The 21,829-nt window shown below is 44.5% G+C and overlaps 1 protein-coding gene and 1 non-coding gene across 3 annotated transcripts; both read left to right on the top strand.

Moving 5' to 3' along the window:
• The first annotated feature begins 737 nt into the window (after positions 1-737).
• trnap-agg (transfer RNA proline (anticodon AGG)) lies at positions 738-809 on the top strand. The gene has a single exon. It is a non-coding gene; the product is annotated as a tRNA-Pro (tRNA).
• Positions 810-2,259: 1,450 nt separating this feature from the next.
• Positions 2,260-20,771, top strand: ric8a (RIC8 guanine nucleotide exchange factor A). Of its 2 annotated transcripts, XM_029667388.2 has the most exons (12): positions 2,260-2,483; positions 5,589-5,636; positions 6,444-6,461; positions 10,025-10,312; positions 10,694-11,083; positions 11,276-11,370; positions 11,690-11,840; positions 12,755-12,850; positions 12,957-13,101; positions 13,343-13,487; positions 13,721-13,840; positions 20,117-20,771. In XM_029667388.2, exons 1-12 carry the CDS (start codon positions 2,400-2,402, stop codon positions 20,349-20,351), a joined length of 1,815 nt encoding a protein of 604 aa, XP_029523248.1. In that variant the 5' UTR covers positions 2,260-2,399; the 3' UTR covers positions 20,352-20,771. The 2 variants fall into 2 exon arrangements, with proteins under 2 accessions (XP_029523248.1, XP_029523249.1); XM_029667389.2 differs by lacking the exon at positions 6,444-6,461.
• The last annotated feature ends 1,058 nt before the right edge of the window (positions 20,772-21,829 follow it).

Here is a 21,829-nt window from a genome sequence, read left to right as displayed (position 1 = left end):
TCATGTCGGCAGTGCACTGCAGGCACAGTAACTAATGTCTACTTGTAACTACTACTTGTAGTACATTTTACGTTCAAATGGCCTTAAATGTTGAGCCTCTAAATAGTAGTTGTCTGGTTCAGAGAGATTCTTCTCACAGTCAATCACCAGGAGAATCTGGAGTAACATTGATGATGCTTAGATGCACATACAGTAGACATAATACATGCATATACCATGCATGACCTTTGACCTTACACGTTTTCTAAAAAATAAAATGGGATACAATGCAGCCCCTTAATTTCTGAAGAAATACTCATTTTTAGACCAGAGACATCAAATGCAGAGAAGGTGAACAAAATGGGCCAGGGACTATATCTACTGCCTTTCCAATTGACTCTAATGATGATCAAGAACAGAGAAAAATGGAGGACTTATATTATCTCCATTTTAAAGTAATTGTCTTCTTCTTCATTGACTGATTCCTCCCAACTCATAGGAAAACCCACCCAGTTGACTACTTTAAAATGGTGGAAGCCCTCAATTGCAATGTCCTTTCCAAAATGCGTTATGTCCATGATGAGTCCTCCATCTGTTTCCATTTGATCAACATGTCTGTGTTTGTGTTAAGTCTAGAATAGCCACTAGGTGGCAGGCTCTGAACAGTTTTACTGAGCATGCAACATTAACTTGAGAGGAATTCCTCATGCATGTGGCATGCAGTTGAATTTAAACTCTTGGTTGTTGAACCTAAGAGAGGCTCGTTGGTCTAGGGGTATGATTCTCGCTTAGGGTGCGAGAGGTCCCGGGTTCAAATCCCGGACGAGCCCTCCTTTTAAGTTGTCAAGCAACTTACAGTTTGAACAGGCCTTCATAGTAGTGTACAAAGCATAGAAGTGTGCATTCACTAAAGCATCTCTATCAACAATATTACTGTGAATAAGTAGCCTGGAATCTTAACTCATAAGCTCGGTTTCAATATTGTTATGGTGAAACAAAGCTTGTCAGTTAGGATTCCAGGCTAGTGTCATAACTAAGAGCTGTTAGGATCAAGCAGAAAAACAAATATCTTAGTTAATTCATGAAATATTGTAACATTCTGAACTTGTGACATAGTGAACTCACACAGATGCAGATAACATTGGCCAGGGCCACATTCCCCACCACAGTGACATAATGCTTACCGAAGATAAACTGAACCTTGTGCAGGAACTTAGACGAGTACTCAGGCAATGGAGGATGCTACAGAGGGAAACAATGACTTCAATTTGCTGTTCAATCTCCTTTCACAATAACTTTTCAGATTTGCTTGGGTCCAAATTGTTGCTTCCGTTGCAAATGCAAGCACAAAGGCAAATGATGAAAGTCTGCTTGGAGTTAGACTGACAGTCTGCCAACTGCATACTTTTGAAGAAATGAACATTTTCATAGAGATAAAATATAAATACCTGTTTGATCCTTGTCCAGCTCATCAAACAGTCTCTGGAAGGCCTCCCTGGGGATGAAGCCACTGGATGACTGAGACGCTTTCTGAGGAAATTACACTTTTAGAATATTTTGACGTACCAAAAGTGTTCACAATTCAGAGATGTGGCCATGTACATATATAACTTAAATCAAATCAAAGTGTATTTGTCACTTGCGCCGAATAGAAGATGTACCTTACAGTGAAATGCTTACTTACAGGCTCTAACCAATGGTGCAAACAAGGTATTATGTGAACAATAGGTAAGTAAAGAAATAAAAACAACATTAAAATAACAGTAGCGAGGCTATAAAAGTAGTGAGGCTATAAAAGTAGTGAGGCTGTAAAAGTAGTGAGGCTACATACAGGCACCGGTTAGTCGGGCTGATTGAGGTAGTATGTACATGTAGATATGGTTAAAGTGACTATGCATATATGATGAACAGAGAGTAGCAGTAGAGTAAAAGAGGGGTTGGCGGTGGTGGGTGGCGGAATACAATGCAGATAGCCCGGTAGCCAATGTGCGGAGGGCACTTTTTGGTCAGGCCATTTGAGGTAGTATGTATTGTAATGTATAGTTATAGTGACTATGCATACATGATAAACAGAGAGTAGCAGCAGCGCAAAATAGGGTTTGGGAGGAGTGCTGGTGTGTTGGTCAACAGTTTAGCTGTAAATACGTATTTCTATATGACTTTCTCTGAATCCAGATCATCTTCTGTGTAAATAATATCTCCATTACCGAAATGGAACTACAAATCCCAGGGTGCTGTGTGGTAAATTTGCAATCCTCCGCTAATCTTATCATCGCTGGTTTTTGAGTTCCAGGATCAGAGCCGAGTGACTATCACTCAGAGTCATATGTGCATATAGCTATCAGTACGGTAGAGCCCTGTACATGATATCCGCGAGGCGCTAAACATTCGGGTGGACAGGGAACACAACAAAAATTAACATGGATTTAAATGCCATAATAGAAAACATGGAAACGGGTGATCAAGATGCCGCATTGATGGCACTGCAGACGTACAATAAAAAGGTAAATTGTTGTCGTTATCGTTATTAAGTACCGTATGAAATATGTTTTCTTCTAAGTTGAATTCCTATGCAATTTGACAGTAATAAGGTTGAACATCTCTTTTGACGATAATGTAACGTCATGACACTTTGATGATCAATTGCAACAGAAACATGCGAACGGACTGTTCAACCTCGTAGACGTCCCGAGCTCTTATAATAAGTGTTATTTTGGGGAGCGACGCATAAACGCACACGCACTTACATAGGGTAGGTACTACAGTGTGACAGTCAACTAACTGTCAGTTGAGCACCAGCAGCCATAATACTTCTGTTGTAGGCCTATTCATAAATATATCAACATGTCATTGTAGCATTTTGTGCACATCATGCTGTTGTCATGGATAGGACGGCTACAGTCTCTTTCTCTATCTCTCGATATCATTACAGGCATTGATTTGTGGGATATCTGTACGATATCATAGCAGGAGAAAGCTAAAGGAAGCCTAGCAATATGCAGACACACTTTGAGTATATATCAGCCTTCCTAACCCTCAGACTACCACCCATAAGTATCATTTAATCGGATCTCTATGTTACCACCCTGCTGTCTGCTCAGTCTACTCTGTGGAGGCCATTGCCTGGGCAACCGACCTCATACCCTGTAACCCTCTTTAGTCAACAATCCCCACTGTGTGTGTGTGTTTGTGTGTGATATTACTGTATTATTCCCATCGTAGTCCACTGTATTATTATTTATAGTAGGTATTCAGCCTACATATGTCTGTGGACGAACACATTAGTCCCAATTCTGACATCCTTATGTGATGATGTCTGACTGCAAATGAATCAGTAAAATGATAGGGCCATATCTCAGCAGTGGATGAGTATCCCGTTCCTGCACACACAAAGTGCCTTTCACAACATACACTTCTCTGCAGAGACGTAGACCATGTGACCATTACTAACATGTGACTTTGAAACAGGCATAATTGAGCCAAATTGGATTGAAGGCAATGCAGAAACAATTCAGCTTTACAAATTCATCCCAATGAGTCAATAGTTATTGAGTCATAGTTTAGAGTGATGCTTGTTTGATTTGTCTTTCCTTAGACAGAGTTACCTCACAGAGACTACCCACCGAGCATCAGTAGTCAGCCCTACCTAGACTTCTGTGGGTTCGTATCTATTGGCATAACAGGATTAAGTCTTCTGAGAAACACAAATAGATTCCTGAAGCTTTGAGGCCCTTCAAATCCTGTCCATCTAAATGGTTCTCATCTGATCCTGTAGCTTTAGCCTGGCCCCCAGGCAGCTTCTGCTCTCTTTCCAACTAACAAATGGTATTGTCATGGCAACCATTGTTTGGTGTGCCAATGAGTGACAAGGAGTTGGCAAGATAGCACAAACAGATCTGGTACCAGGCTTACTGTAACATTACAAAGGGTTGGTCTGGTACCAGGCTTACTGTAACATTACAAAGGGTTGGTCTGGTAACAGGCTTACTGTAACATTACAAAGGGTTGGTCTGGTACCAGGCTTACTGTAACATTACAAAGGGTTGGTCTGGTAACAGGCGTACTGTAACATTACAAAGGGTTGGTCTGGTAACAGGCGTACTGTAGTGTAACAAAAGGTTGGTCTAGTAAAAGGCTTACTGTAGCATAACAACGGGTTGGTCTGGTAACAGGCTTACTGTAACATTACAAAGGGTTGGTCTGGTAACAGGCTTACTGTAACATTACAAAGGGTTGGTCTGGTAACAGGCGTACTGTAACATTACAAAGGGTTGGTCTGGTAACAGGCTTACTGTAACATTACAAAGGGTTGGTCTGGTAACAGGCTTACTGTAACATTACAAAGGGTTGGTCTGGTAACAGGCTTACTGTAACATTACAAAGGGTTGGTCTGGTAACAGGCTTACTGTAACATTACAAAGGGTTGGTCTGGTAACAGGCTTACTGTAACATTACAAAGGGTTGGTCTGGTAACAGGCGTACTGTAGTGTAACAAAGGGTTGGTCTGGTAACAGGCTTACTGTAACATTACAAAGGGTTGGTCTGGTAACAGGCTTACTGTAACATTACAAAGGGTTGGTCTGGTAACAGGCTTACTGTAACATTACAAAGGGTTGGTCTGGTACCAGGCTTACTGTAACATTACAAAGGGTTGGTCTGGTAACAGGCGTACTGTAACATTACAAAGGGTTGGTCTGGTAACAGGCTTACTGTAACATTACAAAGGGTTGGTCTGGTAACAGGCTTACTGTAACATTACAAAGGGTTGGTCTGGTAACAGGCTTACTGTAACATTACAAAGGGTTGGTCTGGTAACAGGCTTACTGTAGTGTAACAAAAGGTTGGTCTAGTAAAAGGCTTACTGTAACATTACAAAGGGTTGGTCTGGTACCAGGCTTACTGTAACATTACAAAGGGTTGGTCTGGTAACAGGCTTACTGTAACATTACAAAGGGTTGGTCTGGTAACAGGCTTACTGTAACATTACAAAGGGTTGGTCTGGTAACAGGCTTACTGTAACATTACAAAGGGTTGGTCTGGTAACAGGCGTACTGTAGTGTAACAAAAGGTTGGTCTAGTAAAAGGCTTACTGTAACATTACAAAGGGTTGGTCTGGTACCAGGCTTACTGTAACATTACAAAGGGTTGGTCTGGTAACAGGCTTACTGTAGCATAACAAAGGGTTGGTCTGGTAACAGGCTTACTGTAGCATTACAAAGGGTTGGTCTGGTAACAGGCGTACTGTAGTCTAACAAAGGGTTGGTCTGGTAACAGGCGTACTGTAGTCTAACAAAGGGTTGGTCTGGTAACAGGCGTACTGTAACTTTACAAAGGGCTGGTCTGGTAACAGGCGTACTGTAACTTTACAAAGGGTTGGTCTGGTAACAGGCGTACTGTAACTTTACAAAGGGTTGGTCTGGTAACAGGCGTACTGTAGGTAAACTGTAATAATCTTCCACCCTGAAGTGGAAGAGAGAGAGAGAGAGATAGGCAAAAGCTCTCACCACTGGAACACGAGCACTCTACTTTACTGTACTGTATGCTAATTCACAATGAATTGTGTGAAATGTTTTATAATGTTTTCTCTTTACTTTCTTGTATCCTCCTAGATGACCCAGTGCTTCACATTTACCACAGATGAAGAGGAGCAGAGAGAGGTACCGAGTTTATTTTTTACTATGGATGTGTCGGAAACAGCACCCTTGTAACGGTTTTCTAATGGTGAAGGAGAGTCGGACCGAAATGCAGCGTGTAGGTTACTCATGTTACTTTAATGAAGAAAAACGTGATACATGAAATAACTATACAATACAAAACAACAAACGGAACGTGACACTATTACAGCCTATCTGGTGAATACACAAAGACAGGGACAATCACCCACGAAATACAAAGCGAAACTAAGGCTGCCTAAATACGGTTCCCAATCCAAGACAACAAGAATCACCTGACTGATTGGGAATCGCCTCAGGCAGCCAATCCTATACCACACCCCTAATCAGCCGCGATCCCAAATAATACAAACCCCAATACGACAACAACATATAAACCCATGTCACACCCTGGCCTACCCAAACAATTAACAAAAAACACAAAATACAATGACCAAGGCGTGACAACCCTATGTAGTGCACTTCTTTTGACCGGAGCCCTATGGGGCCTAGTCAAAAGTAGTGCACTATCTAGGGAATAGGCTACATCTGAAAAGGCACCCTATCTCCCTTGTACGGTTGTTGGTCATTGAGGCATTGGAATTATCAGCTTTTTAACTATACTGTTTGTTTGTAATCTGGATTATGTAGAATCACAGTGAGATACAGCCCAAACACCAAAGTTGATTGTTGGTATCAACCAAACTGTATAGAGTATAGTATAACCCATGCTGGTCAGTCTCACCAAATCCCCTCCACCCTAACTCTCTTTTTCATCTTTCATCTCTTTCTTCTTGCGTGCCTGTACACTAGGATGGGAAGTTACAAGAGGTATACATGTGTAATGATAGTGTTTCAGTATATTTCAACCCAAAGTTTATCTCTACAACTATTTCAATTCTTAATGATGTATTTAGACATTTGGCATAATGTAAGTAATTATTAATTGTTGTTACATTATATCAAGAAATACACTTTGGGTTCGTAGAAGTAGACATACCATTATTTTCATGAGAGACAACCTGCAGCAAGTGACCAAGACATTGTCTTTACATCTACAGGGGCATCAGACCCTCTTCCTGGATGTTTTCACAGCTAGTTGATGATGACTCACCCATGTTCTGCTGCACTTCTGCCACTATTGACAGCATGTTGTCTGATATCCATCACAATTAGGCTCATCAGTCTTATCACTGACATGTTGAAAGGTACTTAGGCCCATCGCTCCTCGTGGTGTGTTGAAATATAGCCCATACTTATTTGAGAGTCCATATCATTTGATGATCCTTGGAGATGCTGTCCATAGCTGTATGTAACGTTATAGTCCCTCTCCACAAATGTTATTGCCAAATACTTACTTAGGGCTTACAACTGCTGGAGTATAGGCCATCATCAACAGCAGCATTCCATTATATCCGGGACTGGATGATTTGGTCAAGTTTTCTCAATGCCATGGTCAAGTTTTCTCAATGCCATGGTCAAGTTTTCTCAATGCCATGGTCAGATTTTCTCAATGCCATGGTCAAGTTTTCTCAATGCCATGGTCAAGTTTTCTCAATGCCATGGTCGAGTTTTCTGAATGCCATGGTCAAGTTCCCAATGCCATGGTCAAGTTCCCAATGCCATGGTCAAGTTCCCAATGCCATGGTCAAGTTTTCTCAATGCCATGGTCAAGTTCCCAATGCCATGGTCAAGTTCCCAATGCCATGGTCAAGTTCCCAATGCCATGGTCAAGTTCCCAATGCCATGGTCAAGTTTTCTCAATGCCATGGTCAAGTTTTCTCAATGCCATGGTCAAGTTTTCTCAATGCCATGGTCAAGTTCCCAATGCCATGGTCAAGTTCCCAATGCCATGGTCAAGTTTTGTCAATGCCATGGTCAAGTTCCCAATGCCATGGTCAAGTTTTCTCAATGCCATGGTCAAGTATTCTCAATGCCATGGTCAAGTTCCCAATGCCATGGTCAAGTTCCCAATGCCATGGTCAAGTTTTGTCAATGCCATGGTCAAGTTAAATGTGGGATGCGGTTAGTCCACTGTTGACAGCACCCTATCTGAAAGAAAGCATTATGAGAGAACTTAGCAGATACTGGGTTGTATCCCAAATGGCCCCCTATTCCCTATGTAGTGCACTACTTTTGATCAGGGTCCATTGGGCTCCAGTCTAAAGCAGTGCACTATATAGGAAATAGGGGGCCATTTGGGACAAAGCCACTATTCCGTGGTGAATTTATTTCGGTTTGGAGCTACTTGGAGAAGTCCTGACCGACCGGAAGTGTGCATTCATGTACTATGTTTTGGAGAAATAGGGATCTGTGACTTGAATCTGTGACTTTTATCTGTGACTTGTATCTGTGACTTGCTTCAGTCTAATTGGTTACATCCAGTTACAAGCTATTATGTCATTCTTATCTGATGTCCTACATTTGCTGTGTCCTATCCCTCAAAGCTATTTATTTCGGGTAGCCACATGCTATCTCTGGAGACCTCACACAACGCAAGCTATTTAGGCTATTAATTGATGAGGGCATTGTCGATTCTCATTATCATTATTTCCCCAAGTATAGAGCAGAGCACAGGCAAGCTGAGTGAGCAGCAACCATCAATCATTCTCAGCATTCAACAACTGACTTGTCCTCACTCTGTCTCCCAAAGGGGAGGGAAAGACATTATGCTGTGAGCCCTACATCTGCTGGGTTCAAATGGGACCCTCTTCCCTACATAGTGCACTACTTTCGGCAAGAGCCCTGGTCAAAAGTAGTGCACACCAGAGGGAATGGGGTACTATTTGGGAGGTATTCTAAATGGCCTAGACTCCTGACTTAGGCAGCTATAATTCTGTTTCTGAAGCTTTTAACTTACTGCCTCAGGACATTCAGGGCCCACTGGGTGCACTGTGTTATATCGGGACAGGAAAACATCTGACGTGCACAGACTCATGATCCTGAACTTTACTTGGTTATGGATGGGTTATGCTGTGTCTTTCTGACGATAACATAGCGATGCTGGACTGTAGTCTACCTTCATAATGACAAAGCGATGCTGGACTGTAGTCTACCTTCATAATGACAAAGCGATGCTGGACTGTAGTCTACCTTCATAATGACAAAGCGATGCTGGACTGTAGTCTACCTTCATAATGACAAAGCGATGCTGGACTGTAGTCTACCTTCATAATGACAAAGCGATGCTGGACTGTAGTCTACCTTCATAATGACAAAGCGATGCTGGATGCTGACAAAGCAAAGGCTGGACTGTAGTCTACCTTCATAATGACAAAGCGATGCTGGACTGTAGTCTACCTTCATAATGACAACTGGACTGTAGGATACCTTCATAATGACAAAGCGATGCTGGACTGTAGTCTACCTTCATAATGACAAAGCGATGCTGGACTGTAGTCTACCTTCATAATGACAAAGCGATGCTGGACTGTAGTCTACCTTCATAATGACAAAGCAAAGGCTGGACTGTAGTCTACCTTCATAATGACAAAGCGATGCTGGACTGTAGTCTACCTTCATAATGACAAAGCAATGCTGGACTGTAGGATACCTTCATAATGACAAAGCGATGCTGGACTGTAGTCTACCTTCATAATGACAAAGCGATGCTGGACTGTAGTCTACCTTCATAATGACAAAGCAAAGGCTGGACTGTAGTCTATTTTCAACTCTTAATTTGATTTAGATTGATTCAAATTCACAATGATGGCATTCAAATATACTGGCTATTGATTACTTGGCATTTGTACTTTATTTATGTATATTGGAAGCATCTGAGACCCCAGTGAATAATATGTCCAAGCTCGTCCCAGTGTGGCAGCTTTTGTGCAGACAGCTGCCAGTCACTATCACGGCCCACAGACATGCAGAGATTTGATTTAGACTGTTTCCCGTCATCATATCAGTCAAACGAGACAGTTCTTTATCAGAGGCATCGTGTGTGTATTATTAAAAGGCTTTTATAGGGTGTTACTGCGATATCTCTAGAAAGGAAGAGAGAGTCTCTGATGATTAAATGATTGTTGTTACTCACAGATCGCAGGGTAGCTTGGTGGCTTTGATTCTGACTTGGTCTATTTTTACACAGTTTTAAGCCCAAACAGAGGACTTTCTCGAACTTAAAACCTATACCTTATGCAGAACTAGTGGAAGAACCTCCTAAACACCTATTCCCCATTGATGTTGAATCTCATGAAAATAAGCAATTTCCCATCCCATCCTCTCCTCTGGAGATGGGGAAAGGTCTGTTTGGGACTGTACTGACATGCATGTACTTTAGTTACACAGACAAGCACCTCGTTGGTATAGAAACGTTTGGCAGTGTCGTCATACTTGCATACTGAGTAGTTAGGTCTAGTGATGCTGTCTCTTTGGTCCACCTGTGTCCTCAGAGGTTAGGAGAGCTAGTGCTGGGCTTCCTGGAGCGAGACCTCCAACCGTCCTGCCAGCTTGCCTGTCTGGAGACCATCCGCATCCTGTCACGTGACAAGAACAACGTGGCACCCTTCATCACGCACACCGCCATGCAGACCCTCAGCCGGTACGCTGGCATCGCAATCTCCCACGGCAACGTGGACTGCGAGGGCGGCGTGGTCCTCGTCCCTTTCGCTGAGAACCCGGACCTGGAGATTATTGTAGAGGCGCTGAAGAGCATCTGCAACATCTGCTTGCACAACAAGGTGGATTAAAAAACAGGGTGATGTGATGATATAGGCTTAACCACACTGGGGAATACCGGACGGTGCTGGGCAAAAATAATATTTAGATAAAGAAATAAGAGGTGCGAATATAGAGAATGCTGTATGTAACTACTCCCCAGAGCTTTTTATTCCTGCACCATAATGATATAGTCTGTGTTCCAAGTGGCATCATGTTCCCTTTAAAGTGCACTTTGACCAGAGTCTAAAGGGCTTTGGTCAAAAGTAGTGCACTATGTAGGGAATAGGGGGTTATTTGGGACATAACTTATATGGGGCCAGATTCAAAAGTAGTGCACTGTAATATGAATAGAGTGTGATTTAGGATGCATTCCTAATAATATATATATTTCTTTAACCAAGGTGGCTGTGCAGGTGGGCCAGGACTTGCAGCTGATTGTTGGCATCGCGGAGCGTCTCAAGCAGTGTGGCGAGGACCAGTGGAACCACTACGTAAGGTTCTTCGACCTGCGCCTCATGTTCCTTCTCACCGCCCAGCGTGTGGCGATGCGAACCCAGCTGTTGAGGGAGTTGCGGGGGGTCAGTCTGCTGTCCAACCACCTGGATGCTACATTGGGGCTGTGTTGGCCTGATACCTTCGAGGTGGGGCGGGCCGGGGTGGAGGTCGATCCGGACTCTGAGGAACCGGCCGAACTGCCCCCACTCAGCCGGGAGAAGATCGAGAGAGCCATGGAGATCCTCAAGATCCTCTTCAATATCACCTACGATGCCAACCGCCGGGAGGTGGACGAGGTGAGCACTGAAGAGTGGATCCGCCATCAGGGTTTGGGTCAATTTCATCAATGCAAGAAGTAAACTGAATTGAAATGGAATTGGCTCTAACTCTGTCCACCATAGCATATTACTGTATACTGTAAACTTTGCATAGTGTTGTTTACATACATCAATATAATGATAATCACAGTTCCTCTGCTGAACCTATAGGAGGAGGCAGCGGCGTTCAGACACCTGGGAGCCATCCTTAGACACTGTCTGATGAGCAGCGCTGACGCACAGGACGACACAGAGGAGTTTCACAGGTAACAGGTCTTATTATATTAGTAAAGGCTTCTGAACCTAAATCAGGGGTGTCAAACTCACTTCCTGGAGGGCTGTCCCATGTCTCTGCTGGTTTTGTTATTTCCTTTCAATTTGTGTCCAATTAAGGCCTAGACAGCCAGGTGATGACCGGGTTGACCTTAATTATTCAATCAAGTAAAGGAGCAGCGAATCCCTGATGACACTTTGCCCTCCGGGAATTGAGTTCGACCTGAGCTAAACTGTGTCCTGTGAAAACCCTTTGTGTTTCTCCTGGGCTGCATTCCTGTGATAACCCTTTGTGTTTCTCCTGGGCTGCAGTCATTCACTGAACCTACTGGGGAACCTCCCTCTGTCCTGTCTGGATGTGCTGCTGATGCCCAAGGTTCAGCAGGGCTCAATAGAATACATGGGGGTCAACATGGACGCCGTCAACATGCTCCTGGAGTACATGGAGAAGAGGCTAGACAGGGTGAGCTGGGTTTTAACCCTCAACAGCCGGTTGAGATGCCGTTAGAAATGCTCAGTGGAGATTTCAATCTTGTTCTGATGGCAGAACTAATGGATGAAAGCTCAACGGTCAGTGGGCGTAGTTTACGGTGCCCTAAAATGGAATGAAGGAAAACTCTAACCGGCATTACATAGACAACGTGTTTTCATAAAGGTGGCATAGACAGTTGCATACACACATTGTTTGGACGTGCATTAGTGTGTATCAGTTTATTGCCATCTCTTGTAGAGTCTTTGCTCCTGGAGCTGCTCTGTGTGCCATCCAGGTATTAAAGGTGATGTAATAATGTCCCTGCAGAGGGCGTCTGGCTGTGTGGATGGGATATGATTACCTCTCCAAATGGGATGTTGTTCTTGAAGGAGGTTGTCACAAGGGTGTTCCGGAAGGCACACCAGTGTCTTTGGGGATATGGGTAAACAACCAGGACACAGCTGGAAGGGGCCTCAGTAATGAAACAGTCTAGTCTCATCCATAAGAGACATGGCAATAATTCATCTCGGCACGCAGAACCAAATCTTGTGAGAGACTTTGATAATATCTGTCAAGTAATACCCACCATATCGGTCGGTGTGGGTCTAGCTGCTAGCTGAAGATGTTGTTGTATTATCTGTCTAATAAGTTATGTGTGTGGGTCTAGCTGCTAGCTGAAGATGTTGTTGTATTATCTGTCTAATAAGTTATGTGTGTGGGTCTAGCTGCTATCTGAAGAGGTTGTTGTATTATCTGTCTAATAACAGTTATGTGTGTGGGTCTAGCTGCTAGCTGAAGAAGTTGTTGTATTATCTGTCTAATAACAGTTATGTGTGTGGGTCTAGCTGCTAGCTGAAGAGGTTGTTGTATTATCTGTCTAATAACAGTTGTGTGTGGGTTTCCAGGGCAAGAAACTGAAGGAGACCATGCTCCCCTCTCTTAACCTGCTGACTGAGAGCGCCCGCATCCACAGGGAGACCAGGAAGTTCCTCAGGATGAAGGTAGGTGATTGGACGTTTCATCTCATCATTCATCCAATTGCATGTCAATTACTGAATGTCCCATTGAGTTGGTTCTTCATTTGTGTGTGTGCGTGTGTATGTGTAGGTACTCCCTCCTCTGCGGGACGTGAAGAATCTACCAGAAGTGGGGAACGCCCTTCGCAACAAGCTTGTTCGCCTGATGACCAACATTGACACTGATGTCAAGAACTGTGCAGCAGAGTTCCTATTCGTCCTGTGCAAAGAAAGTGGTGAGTGGTGGTGTTTTCCTCTGCTTTCTAATTTTCTACAATTCATAAAGCCCTGAAGTGTGTACCCTCTATTGCTGTGTTGTTCACTGTTGTCCATCATAGTAGGAACCTTGATGTCTGGCTTTCTCAATAGCCGAGTGATGAACCAGATTTGGAAGTATGGTAACTACCATAATAAGGAAACTATAGGATTTGTAATATAATTATTCTCCCCCATCCACCCTATTTGCATCCTGTGCAGTGTCCAGGTTCATTAAGTACACAGGCTATGGCAATGCAGCGGGTCTCCTGGCCGCCCGGGGGCTTCTGCGAGGGGGGGGCAACCCAGGCGTCTACTCTGAGGATGAGGACAGTGACACAGAAGAGTACCGTGAGGCCAAATCTCAGTGAGTTGAATTTAACTTTATTAATAATGGACAAATCTCAGTGAATTGAATTGAAGTTTATTAATAATGGAGCCCTGCTCTGTTCTCTGTCCTTGGGGGAAACAGACACAGTTTCGCGCTTGAAATTAATGCATACCTGCCCTATTTAGAGTAGTTAAAAATCATTGATATTTAGTTTCGGCCACCTTGGCTTTATTCAGAATGAGTAGCATTGTGTTCTCTGTCCTGGCCAGAATTAACCCTGTGACAGGCAGAGTGGAGGATGAGCAGCCCAACCCCATGGAGGGAATGACAGAGGAACAGAAGGAGCTGGAGGCCATGAAGCTGGTCAACATGTTTGATAAGCTCTCCAGGTAAAGATGCATTTTCAAAGTAGCCTGATCGCTGAGCTAAAATGGTTGGATAGGTGAAACCCAGGACTCCGCTAGATATCCTACAGCAACCCAGTCGTGTGAGATCAGGGATTACTCTAAAGAACAACGTAAGGAAGGATGCACTTATTGGAACTGGGCCACAGACACAGATAGCTCACTACAGCAGTGCCACAGGCTCCCAGCAGGTGTCCTCATCGCTTCCCTTCCCACTGTGGTTCATGCATCATTAATGTGCTGAGGCAGGAGCTGTTACCAACAGCTAACAGAGTGTATATATATATAGATATTTCTTTTAGATATATATGGGGGATTGGAAATAATGCAGATAATTACATTGATGGAAGCTACAATCTATCTGCAATATTAAAGTTGATCTACCCCCTAAAAGAACAGCTAACATGTACGATTGTGCAACATAGTGTCATAAAACTGGTTAGCAGACTATAATCTGGAAATGGACTGTAGACATGTGGAAATGGACTGTAGACATGTGGAAATGGACTGTAGACATGTGGAAATGGACTGTAGACATGTGGAAATGGACTGTTGACATGTGGAAATGGACTGTAGACATGTGGAAATGGACTGTTGACATGTGGAAATGGACTGTAGACATGTGGAAATGGACTGTAGACATGTGGAAATGGACTGTTGACATGTGGAAATGGACTGTTGACATGTGGAAATGGACTGTTGACATGTGGAAATGGACTGTAGACATGTGGAAATGGACTATAGACATGTGGAAATGGACTGTAGACATGTGGAAATGGACTGTTGACATGTGGAAATGGACTGTAGACATGTGGAAATGGACTATAGACATGTGGAAATGGACTGTAGACATGTGGAAATGGACTGTTGACATGTGGAAATGGACTGTAGACATGTGGAAATGGACTGTAGACATGTGGAAATGGACTGTTGACATGTGGAAATGGACTGTAGACATGTGGAAATGGACTGTAGACATGTGGAAATGGACTGTTGACATGTGGAAATGGACTGTTGACATGTGGAAATGGACTGTAGACATGTGGAAATGGACTATAGACATGTGGAAATGGACTGTAGACATGTGGAAATGGACTGTTGACATGTGGAAATGGACTGTAGACATGTGGAAATGGACTATAGACATGTGGAAATGGACTGTAGACATGTGGAAATGGACTGTTGACATGTGGAAATGGACTGTAGACATGTGGAAATGGACTGTAGACATGTGGAAATGGACTGTTGACATGTGGAAATGGACTGTAGACATGTGGAAATGGACTGTAGACATGTGGAAATGGACTGTTGACATGTGGAAATGGACTGTAGACATGTGGAAATGGACTGTAGACATGTGGAAATGGACTGTTGACATGTGGAAATGGACTGTAGACATGTGGAAATGGACTGTAGACATGTGGAAATGGACTATAGACATGTGGAAATGGACTGTAGACATGTGGAAATGGACTGTTGACATGTGGAAATGGACTGTAGACATGTGGAAATGGACTGTAGACATGTGGAAATGGACTGTAGACATGTGGAAATGGACTGTAGACATGTGGAAATGGACTGTAGACATGTGGAAATGGACTGTAGACATGTGGAAATGGACTGTAGACATGTGGAAATGGACTGTAGACATTACATTACATTTACATTTAAGTCATTTAGCAGACGCTCTTATCCAGAGCGACTTACAAATTGGTGCTTTCACCTTATGACATCCAGTGGAACAGCCACTTTACAATAGTGCATCTAGGTCTTTTAAGGGGGGTGAGAAGGATTACTTTATCCTATCCTAGGTATTCCTTAAAGAGGTGGGGTTTCAGGTGTCTCCGGAAGGTGGTGATTGACTCCGCTGTCCTGGCGTCGTGAGGGAGTTTGTTCCACCATTGGGGGGCCAGAGCAGCGAACAATTTTGACTGGGCTGAGCGGGAACTGTACTTCCTCAGTGGTAGGGAGGCGAGCAGGCCAGAGGTGGATGAACGCAGTGCCCTTGTTTAGGTGTAGGGCCTGATCAGAGCCTGGAGGTACTGAGGTGCCGTTCCCCTCACAGCTCCGTAGGCAAGCACCATGGTCTTGTAGCGGATGCGAGCTTCAACTGGAAGCCAGTGGAGAGAGCGGAGGAGCGGGGTGACGTGAGAGAACTTGGGAAGGTTGAACACCAGACGGGCTGCGGCGTTCTGGATGAGTTGTAGGGTTTAATGGCACAGGCAGGGAGCCCAGCCAACAGCGAGTTGCAGTAATCCAGACGGGAGATGACAAGTGCCTGGATTAGGACCTGCGCCGCTTCCTGTGTGAGGCAGGGTCGTACTCTGCGGATGTTGTAGAGCATGAACCTACAGGAACGGGCCACCGCCTTGATGTTAGTTGAGAACGACAGGGTGTTGTCCAGGATCACGCCAAGGTTCTTAGCGCTCTGGGAGGAGGACACGATGGAGTTGTCAACCGTGATGGCGAGATCATGGAACGGGCAGTCCTTCCCGGGAGGAAGAGCAGCTCCGTCTTGCAGAGGTTCAGCTTGAGGTGGTGATCCGTCATCCACACTGATATGTCTGCCAGACATGCAGAGATGCGATTCGCCACCTGGTCATCAGAGGGGGGAAAGGAGAAGATTAATTGTGTGTCGTCTGCATAGCAATGATAGGAGAGACCATGTGAGGTTATGACAGAGCCAAGTGACTTGGTGTATAGCGAGAATAGGAGAGGGCCTAGAACAGAGCCCTGGGGGACACCAGTGGTGAGAGCGCATGGTGAGGAGACAGATTCTCGCCACACCACCTGGTAGGAACGACCTGTCAGGTAGGACGCAATCCAAGCATGGGCCGCGCCGGAGATGCCCAACTCGGAGAGGGTGGAGAGGAGGATCTGATGGTTCACAGTATCGAAGGCAGCCGATAGGTCTAGAAGGATGAGAGCAGAGGAGAGAGAGTTAGCTTTAGCAGTGCGGAGTGCCTCCGTGATACAGAGAAGAGCAGTCTCAGTTGAATGACTAGTCTTGAAACCTGACTGATTTGGATCAAGAAGGTCATTCTGAGAGAGATAGCGGGAGAGCTGGCCAAGGACGGCACGTTCAAGAGTTTTGGAGAGAAAAGAAAGAAGGGATACTGGTCTGTAGTTGTTGACATCGGAGGGATCGAGTGTAGGTTTTTTCAGAAGGGGTGCAACTCTCGCTCTCTTGAAGACGGGAGGGACGTAGCCAGCGGTCAGGGATGAGTTGATGAGCGAGGTGAGGTAAGGGAGAAGGTCACCGGAGATGGTCTGGAGAAGAGAGGAGGGGATAGGGTCAAGCGGGCAGGTTGTTGGGCGGCCGGCCGTCACAAGACGCGAGATGTCATCTGGAGAGAGAGGGGAGAAAGAGGTCAGAGCACAGGGTAGGGCAGTGTGAGCAGAACCAGCGGTGTCGTTTGACTTAGCAAACGAGGATCGGATGTCGTCGACCTTCTTTTCAAAATGGTTGACGAAGTCATCTGCAGAGAGGGAGGGGGGATTCAAGAGGGAGGAGAAGGTGGCAAAGAGCTTCCTAGGGTTAGAGGCAGATGCTTGGAATTTAGAGTGGTAGAAAGTGGCTTTAGCAGCAGAGACAGAGGAGGAAAATGTAGAGAGGAGGGAGTGAAAGGATGCCAGGTCCGCAGGGAGGCGAGTTTTCCTCCATTTCCGCTCGGCTGCCCGGAGCCCTGTTCTGTGAGCTCGCAATGAGTCGTCGAGCCATGGAGCGGGAGGGGAGGACCGAGCCGGCCTGGAGGATAGGGGACATAGAGAGTCAAAGGATGCAGAAAGGGAGGAGAGGAGGGTTGAGGAGGCAGAATCAGGAGATAGGTTGGAGAAGGTTTGAGCAGAGGGAAGAGATGATAGGATGGAAGAGGAGAGAGTAGCGGGGGAGAGAGAGCGAAGGTTGGGACGGCGCGATACCATCCGAGTAGGGGCAGTGTGGGAAGTGTTGGATGAGAGCGAGAGGGAAAAGGATACAAGGTAGTGGTCGGAGACTTGGAGGGGAGTTGCAATGAGGTTAGTGGAAGAACAGCATCTAGTAAAGATGAGGTCGAGCGTATTGCCTGCCTTGTGAGTAGGGGGAAGGTGAGAGGGTGAGGTCAAAAGAGGAGAGGAGTGGAAAGAAGGAGGCAGAGAGGAATGAGTCAAAGGTAGACGTGGGGAGGTTAAAGTCGCCCAGAACTGTGAGAGGTGAGCCGTCCTCAGGAAAGGAGCTTATCAAGGCATCAAGCTCATTGATGAACTCTCCGAGGGAACCTGGAGGGCGATAAATGATAAGGATGTTAAGCTTGAAAGGGCTGGTAACTGTGACAGCATGGAATTCAAAGGAGGCGATAGACAGATGGGTAAGGGGAGAAAGAGAGAATGACCACTTGGGAGAGATGAGGATCCCGGTGCCACCACCCCGCTGACCAGAAGCTCTCGGGGTGTGCGAGAGCACGTGGGCGGACGAAGAGAGAGCAGTAGGAGTAGCGGTGTTGTCTGTGGTGATCCATGTTTCCGTCAGTGCCAAGAAGTCGAGGGACTGGAGGGAGGCATAGGCTGAGATGAACTCTGCCTTGTTGGCCGCAGATCGGCAGTTCCAGAGGCTACCGGAGACCTGGAACTCCATGTGGGTCGTGCGCGCTGGGACCACCAGATTAGGGTGGCCGCGGCCATGCAGTGTGGAGCGTTTGTATGGTCTGTGCAGAGAGGAGAGAACAGGGATAGACAGACACATAGTTGACAGACTAGAGAAGAGGCTACGCTAATGCAGAGGAGATTGGAATGACAAGTGGACTACACGTCTCGAATGTTCAGAAAGTTAAGCTTACGTAGCAAGAATCTAATTGACTAAAATGATTAAAATGATACAGTACTGCTGAGGTAGGCTAGCTGCGTTGTTGACACTACCCTAATCAAGTCGTTCCGTTGAGTGTGAAGTTTCTACAATGCTGCTATTCGGGGGCTAGCTGGCTAGCTAGCAGTGTTGGTTACGTTACGTTGCGTTAGGAGAACGACAATAGCTGGCTAGCTAACCTAGAAAATCGCTCTAGACTACACAATTATCTTTGAAACAAAGACGGCTATGTAGCTAGCTATGTAGCTAGCTACGATCAAACAAATCACACCGTTGGGACTGTAATGAAATGAAATGAAAATGTGATACTACCTGTGGAGCGAAGCGGAATGCGACCGGAATGCGAAAGTTCTATTCAGTAGACGTTGGCTGGCTGTTGGCTAGCTAGGAGTGTCTCCTACGTTAAGGACGACAAAATAGCTGGCTAGCTAACCTCGGTAAATTAAGATAATCACTCTAAGACTACACACTCTAAACTACACAATTATCTTGGATACGAAGACAGCAAAGACAACTATGTAGCTAGCTAATACTACACTAATCAAGTCGTTCAGTTGAGTGTGATAGTTACTACAGTGCTACGGTAGCCGGTGAACGTATGCTAGCTGGCTAGCTGCTAGGCAGATAGGAGGACGACGAAATACGATAATAACGCAATTATCACTCTAAGACTCCACACTCTAAACTACACAATTATCTTGGATACGAAGACAGCAAAGACAACTATGTAGTTAGCTAACACTACACTAATCAAGTCGTTCAGTTGAGTGTGATAGTTACTACAGTGCTACGGTAGACGGTGAACGTGTTGGGCAGATAGGAGGACGACGAAATACGATAATTACGCAATTATCTTTGATACAACGACGGCTATGTAGCTAGCTAAGAAGAAATTGCTAAGATTAGACAAATCAGACCGTTGTACTATAATGAAATGTAATGAAAAAGTTATACAACCTGCAGACCGAAGGAGACCGAAGCGCGGATGCGACCGGCTCGCTCCAAACCAACAGGTAGACAGTCTATTTCCACATTTGTGGAAATGGACTGTTGACATGTGGAAATGGACTGTAGACATGTGGAAATGGACTGTAGACATGTGGAAATGGACTGTAGACATGTGGAAATGGACTGTAGACATGTGGAAATGGACTGTAGACATGTGGAAATGGACTGTTGACATGTGGACTGTTGACATGTGGAAATGGACTGTAGACATGTGGAAAATGACTTTGGAAATGTGGAAATAGACTGTCTACCTGTTGCTTAATCCACTACCTCCTTTCCTAACAATAGTGATGTTCAATACAAGGTAAACATGTAATATTATCAATAATACACAGTAATGATCACAGCACTGCACTATTGGAATGATGAATCATCATACATGTCTTTTCAGTTGAGACTTTTCTATCTTTCAGGTCCAATATTATCCAGCCAATGATGCTGGGGATTGATGGTTCGATGACACAGATGAATTCTGGCGACCTGCGACGAATGAGAGACCAGATACCACAGGGACAACAACTACACCTACAAACACAACTACGTCTAGAACCACAACAACAAGAACAACAACAAGAACATAAAAAAGAACAACAAGATCAACAACAACAGCAAGGCTCAGGCAGCGAGGACGAGGGGGAGGTAGAATGAATATAATGGACTGTCACCTGTTGGGTAACCTCTGTCACAGGCTCTGAAGCTTATCAGTGCAGGCGGAATCATCATCTGATGTAAGACAATGACTGTGTACTAAAATAGCTACAGTGTTTGAGTAGCATGTGAAATGTTAACTATCTTTCTTAAGTATATAGTAATGTTCTGGGTTGTGATTAACTTCCATCAGTGTGTTTAGGTATGTTTTCTGCCTTTTGTAGGTGAAATACTTTACATATCGGACTCCTTTCACATTAAATGTTGTTTGAAGACTTTAATCTTCTTTACGTTCTCAAAAGACAGAATGAAACTGTGTGATGAGTTTCCCTTTATTTGTCCCTGGTTTTGTTTGCGTTGTTCTTATACTGAGCAAATTATATTAAAGTTATTTATAGAATTAAATTATGAATCCATTAATACTGTTTCAGTAGTTGCATTCTTCTAAACTAGTGATCAGAGAGCCTCAAAATGAAGTATAATATTTGATTATATTATGAGGTGTTTTTCATGTTATGTGATACCTGACGTTTTGGGGGATGGGTGATCTTGATATGGTGTGCCACTATGCTATCTCAGTTATGTGCACATTTCAGTTCAGAATGGGAATGAGAAAACAATCTGTTGATTTTAGGTGGTTCAAATCAAATCAAATGTTATTTGTCACATACACATGGTTAGCAGATGTTAGTGCGAGTGTAGCGAAATGCTTGTGCTTCTAGTTCCGACAATGCAGTAATAACCAACAAGTAATCTAACTAACAATTCCAAAACTACTGTCTTATACACAGTGTAAGGGGATAAAGAATATGTACATAAGGATATATGAATGAGTGATGGTACAGGGCAGCATACAGTAGATGGTATCGAGTACAGTATATACATATGAGATGAGTATGTAGACAAAGAAAACAAAGTGGCATAGTTAAAGTGGCTAGTGATACATGTATTACATAAGGATGCAGTCGATGATATAGAGTACAGTATATACGTATGCATATGAGATGAATAATGTAGGGTAAGTAACATTATATAAGGTAGCATTGTTTAAAGTGGCTGGCTAGTGATATATTTACATAATTTCCCATCAATTCCCATTATTAAAGTGGCTGGAGTTGGGTCAGCGTCAATGTCAGTGTGTTGGCAGCAGCCACTCAATGTTAGTGGTGGCTGTTTAACAGTCTGATGGCCTTGAGATAGAAGCTGTTTTTCAGTCTCTCGGTCCCAGCTTTGATGCACCTGTACTGACCTCGCCTTCTGGATGATAGCGGGGTGAACAGGCAGTGGCTCGGGTGGTTGATGTCCTTGATGATCTTTATGGCCTTCCTGTAACATCGGGTGGTGTAGGTGTCCTGGAGGGCAGGTAGTTTGCCCCCGGTGATGCGTTGTGCAGACCTCACTACCCTCTGGAGAGCCTTACGGTTGAGGTCGGAGCAGTTGCCGTACCAGGCGGTGATACAGCCCGCCAGGATGCTCTC

This window comes from Oncorhynchus nerka, linkage group LG9a, assembly GCF_034236695.1.
Source record: "Oncorhynchus nerka isolate Pitt River linkage group LG9a, Oner_Uvic_2.0, whole genome shotgun sequence".
Taxonomy (NCBI): Eukaryota; Metazoa; Chordata; class Actinopteri; order Salmoniformes; family Salmonidae; genus Oncorhynchus; species Oncorhynchus nerka.
The sequence above is the reverse complement of the archived record's forward strand: the minus strand, read 5'-3'. Positions and strand labels throughout refer to the sequence as shown.

Coding starts and splice junctions, on each gene's coding strand:
- ric8a (XM_029667388.2), top strand. CDS start 2,400: ATGGATTTAAATGCCATAATAGAAAACATGGAAACGGGTGATCAAGAT. Junction 11,084..11,275: donor ACCGCCGGGAGGTGGACGAG/GTGAGCACTGAA, acceptor CTGAACCTATAG/GAGGAGGCAGCGGCGTTCAG. Junction 11,841..12,754: donor TGGAGAAGAGGCTAGACAGG/GTGAGCTGGGTT, acceptor GTGGGTTTCCAG/GGCAAGAAACTGAAGGAGAC.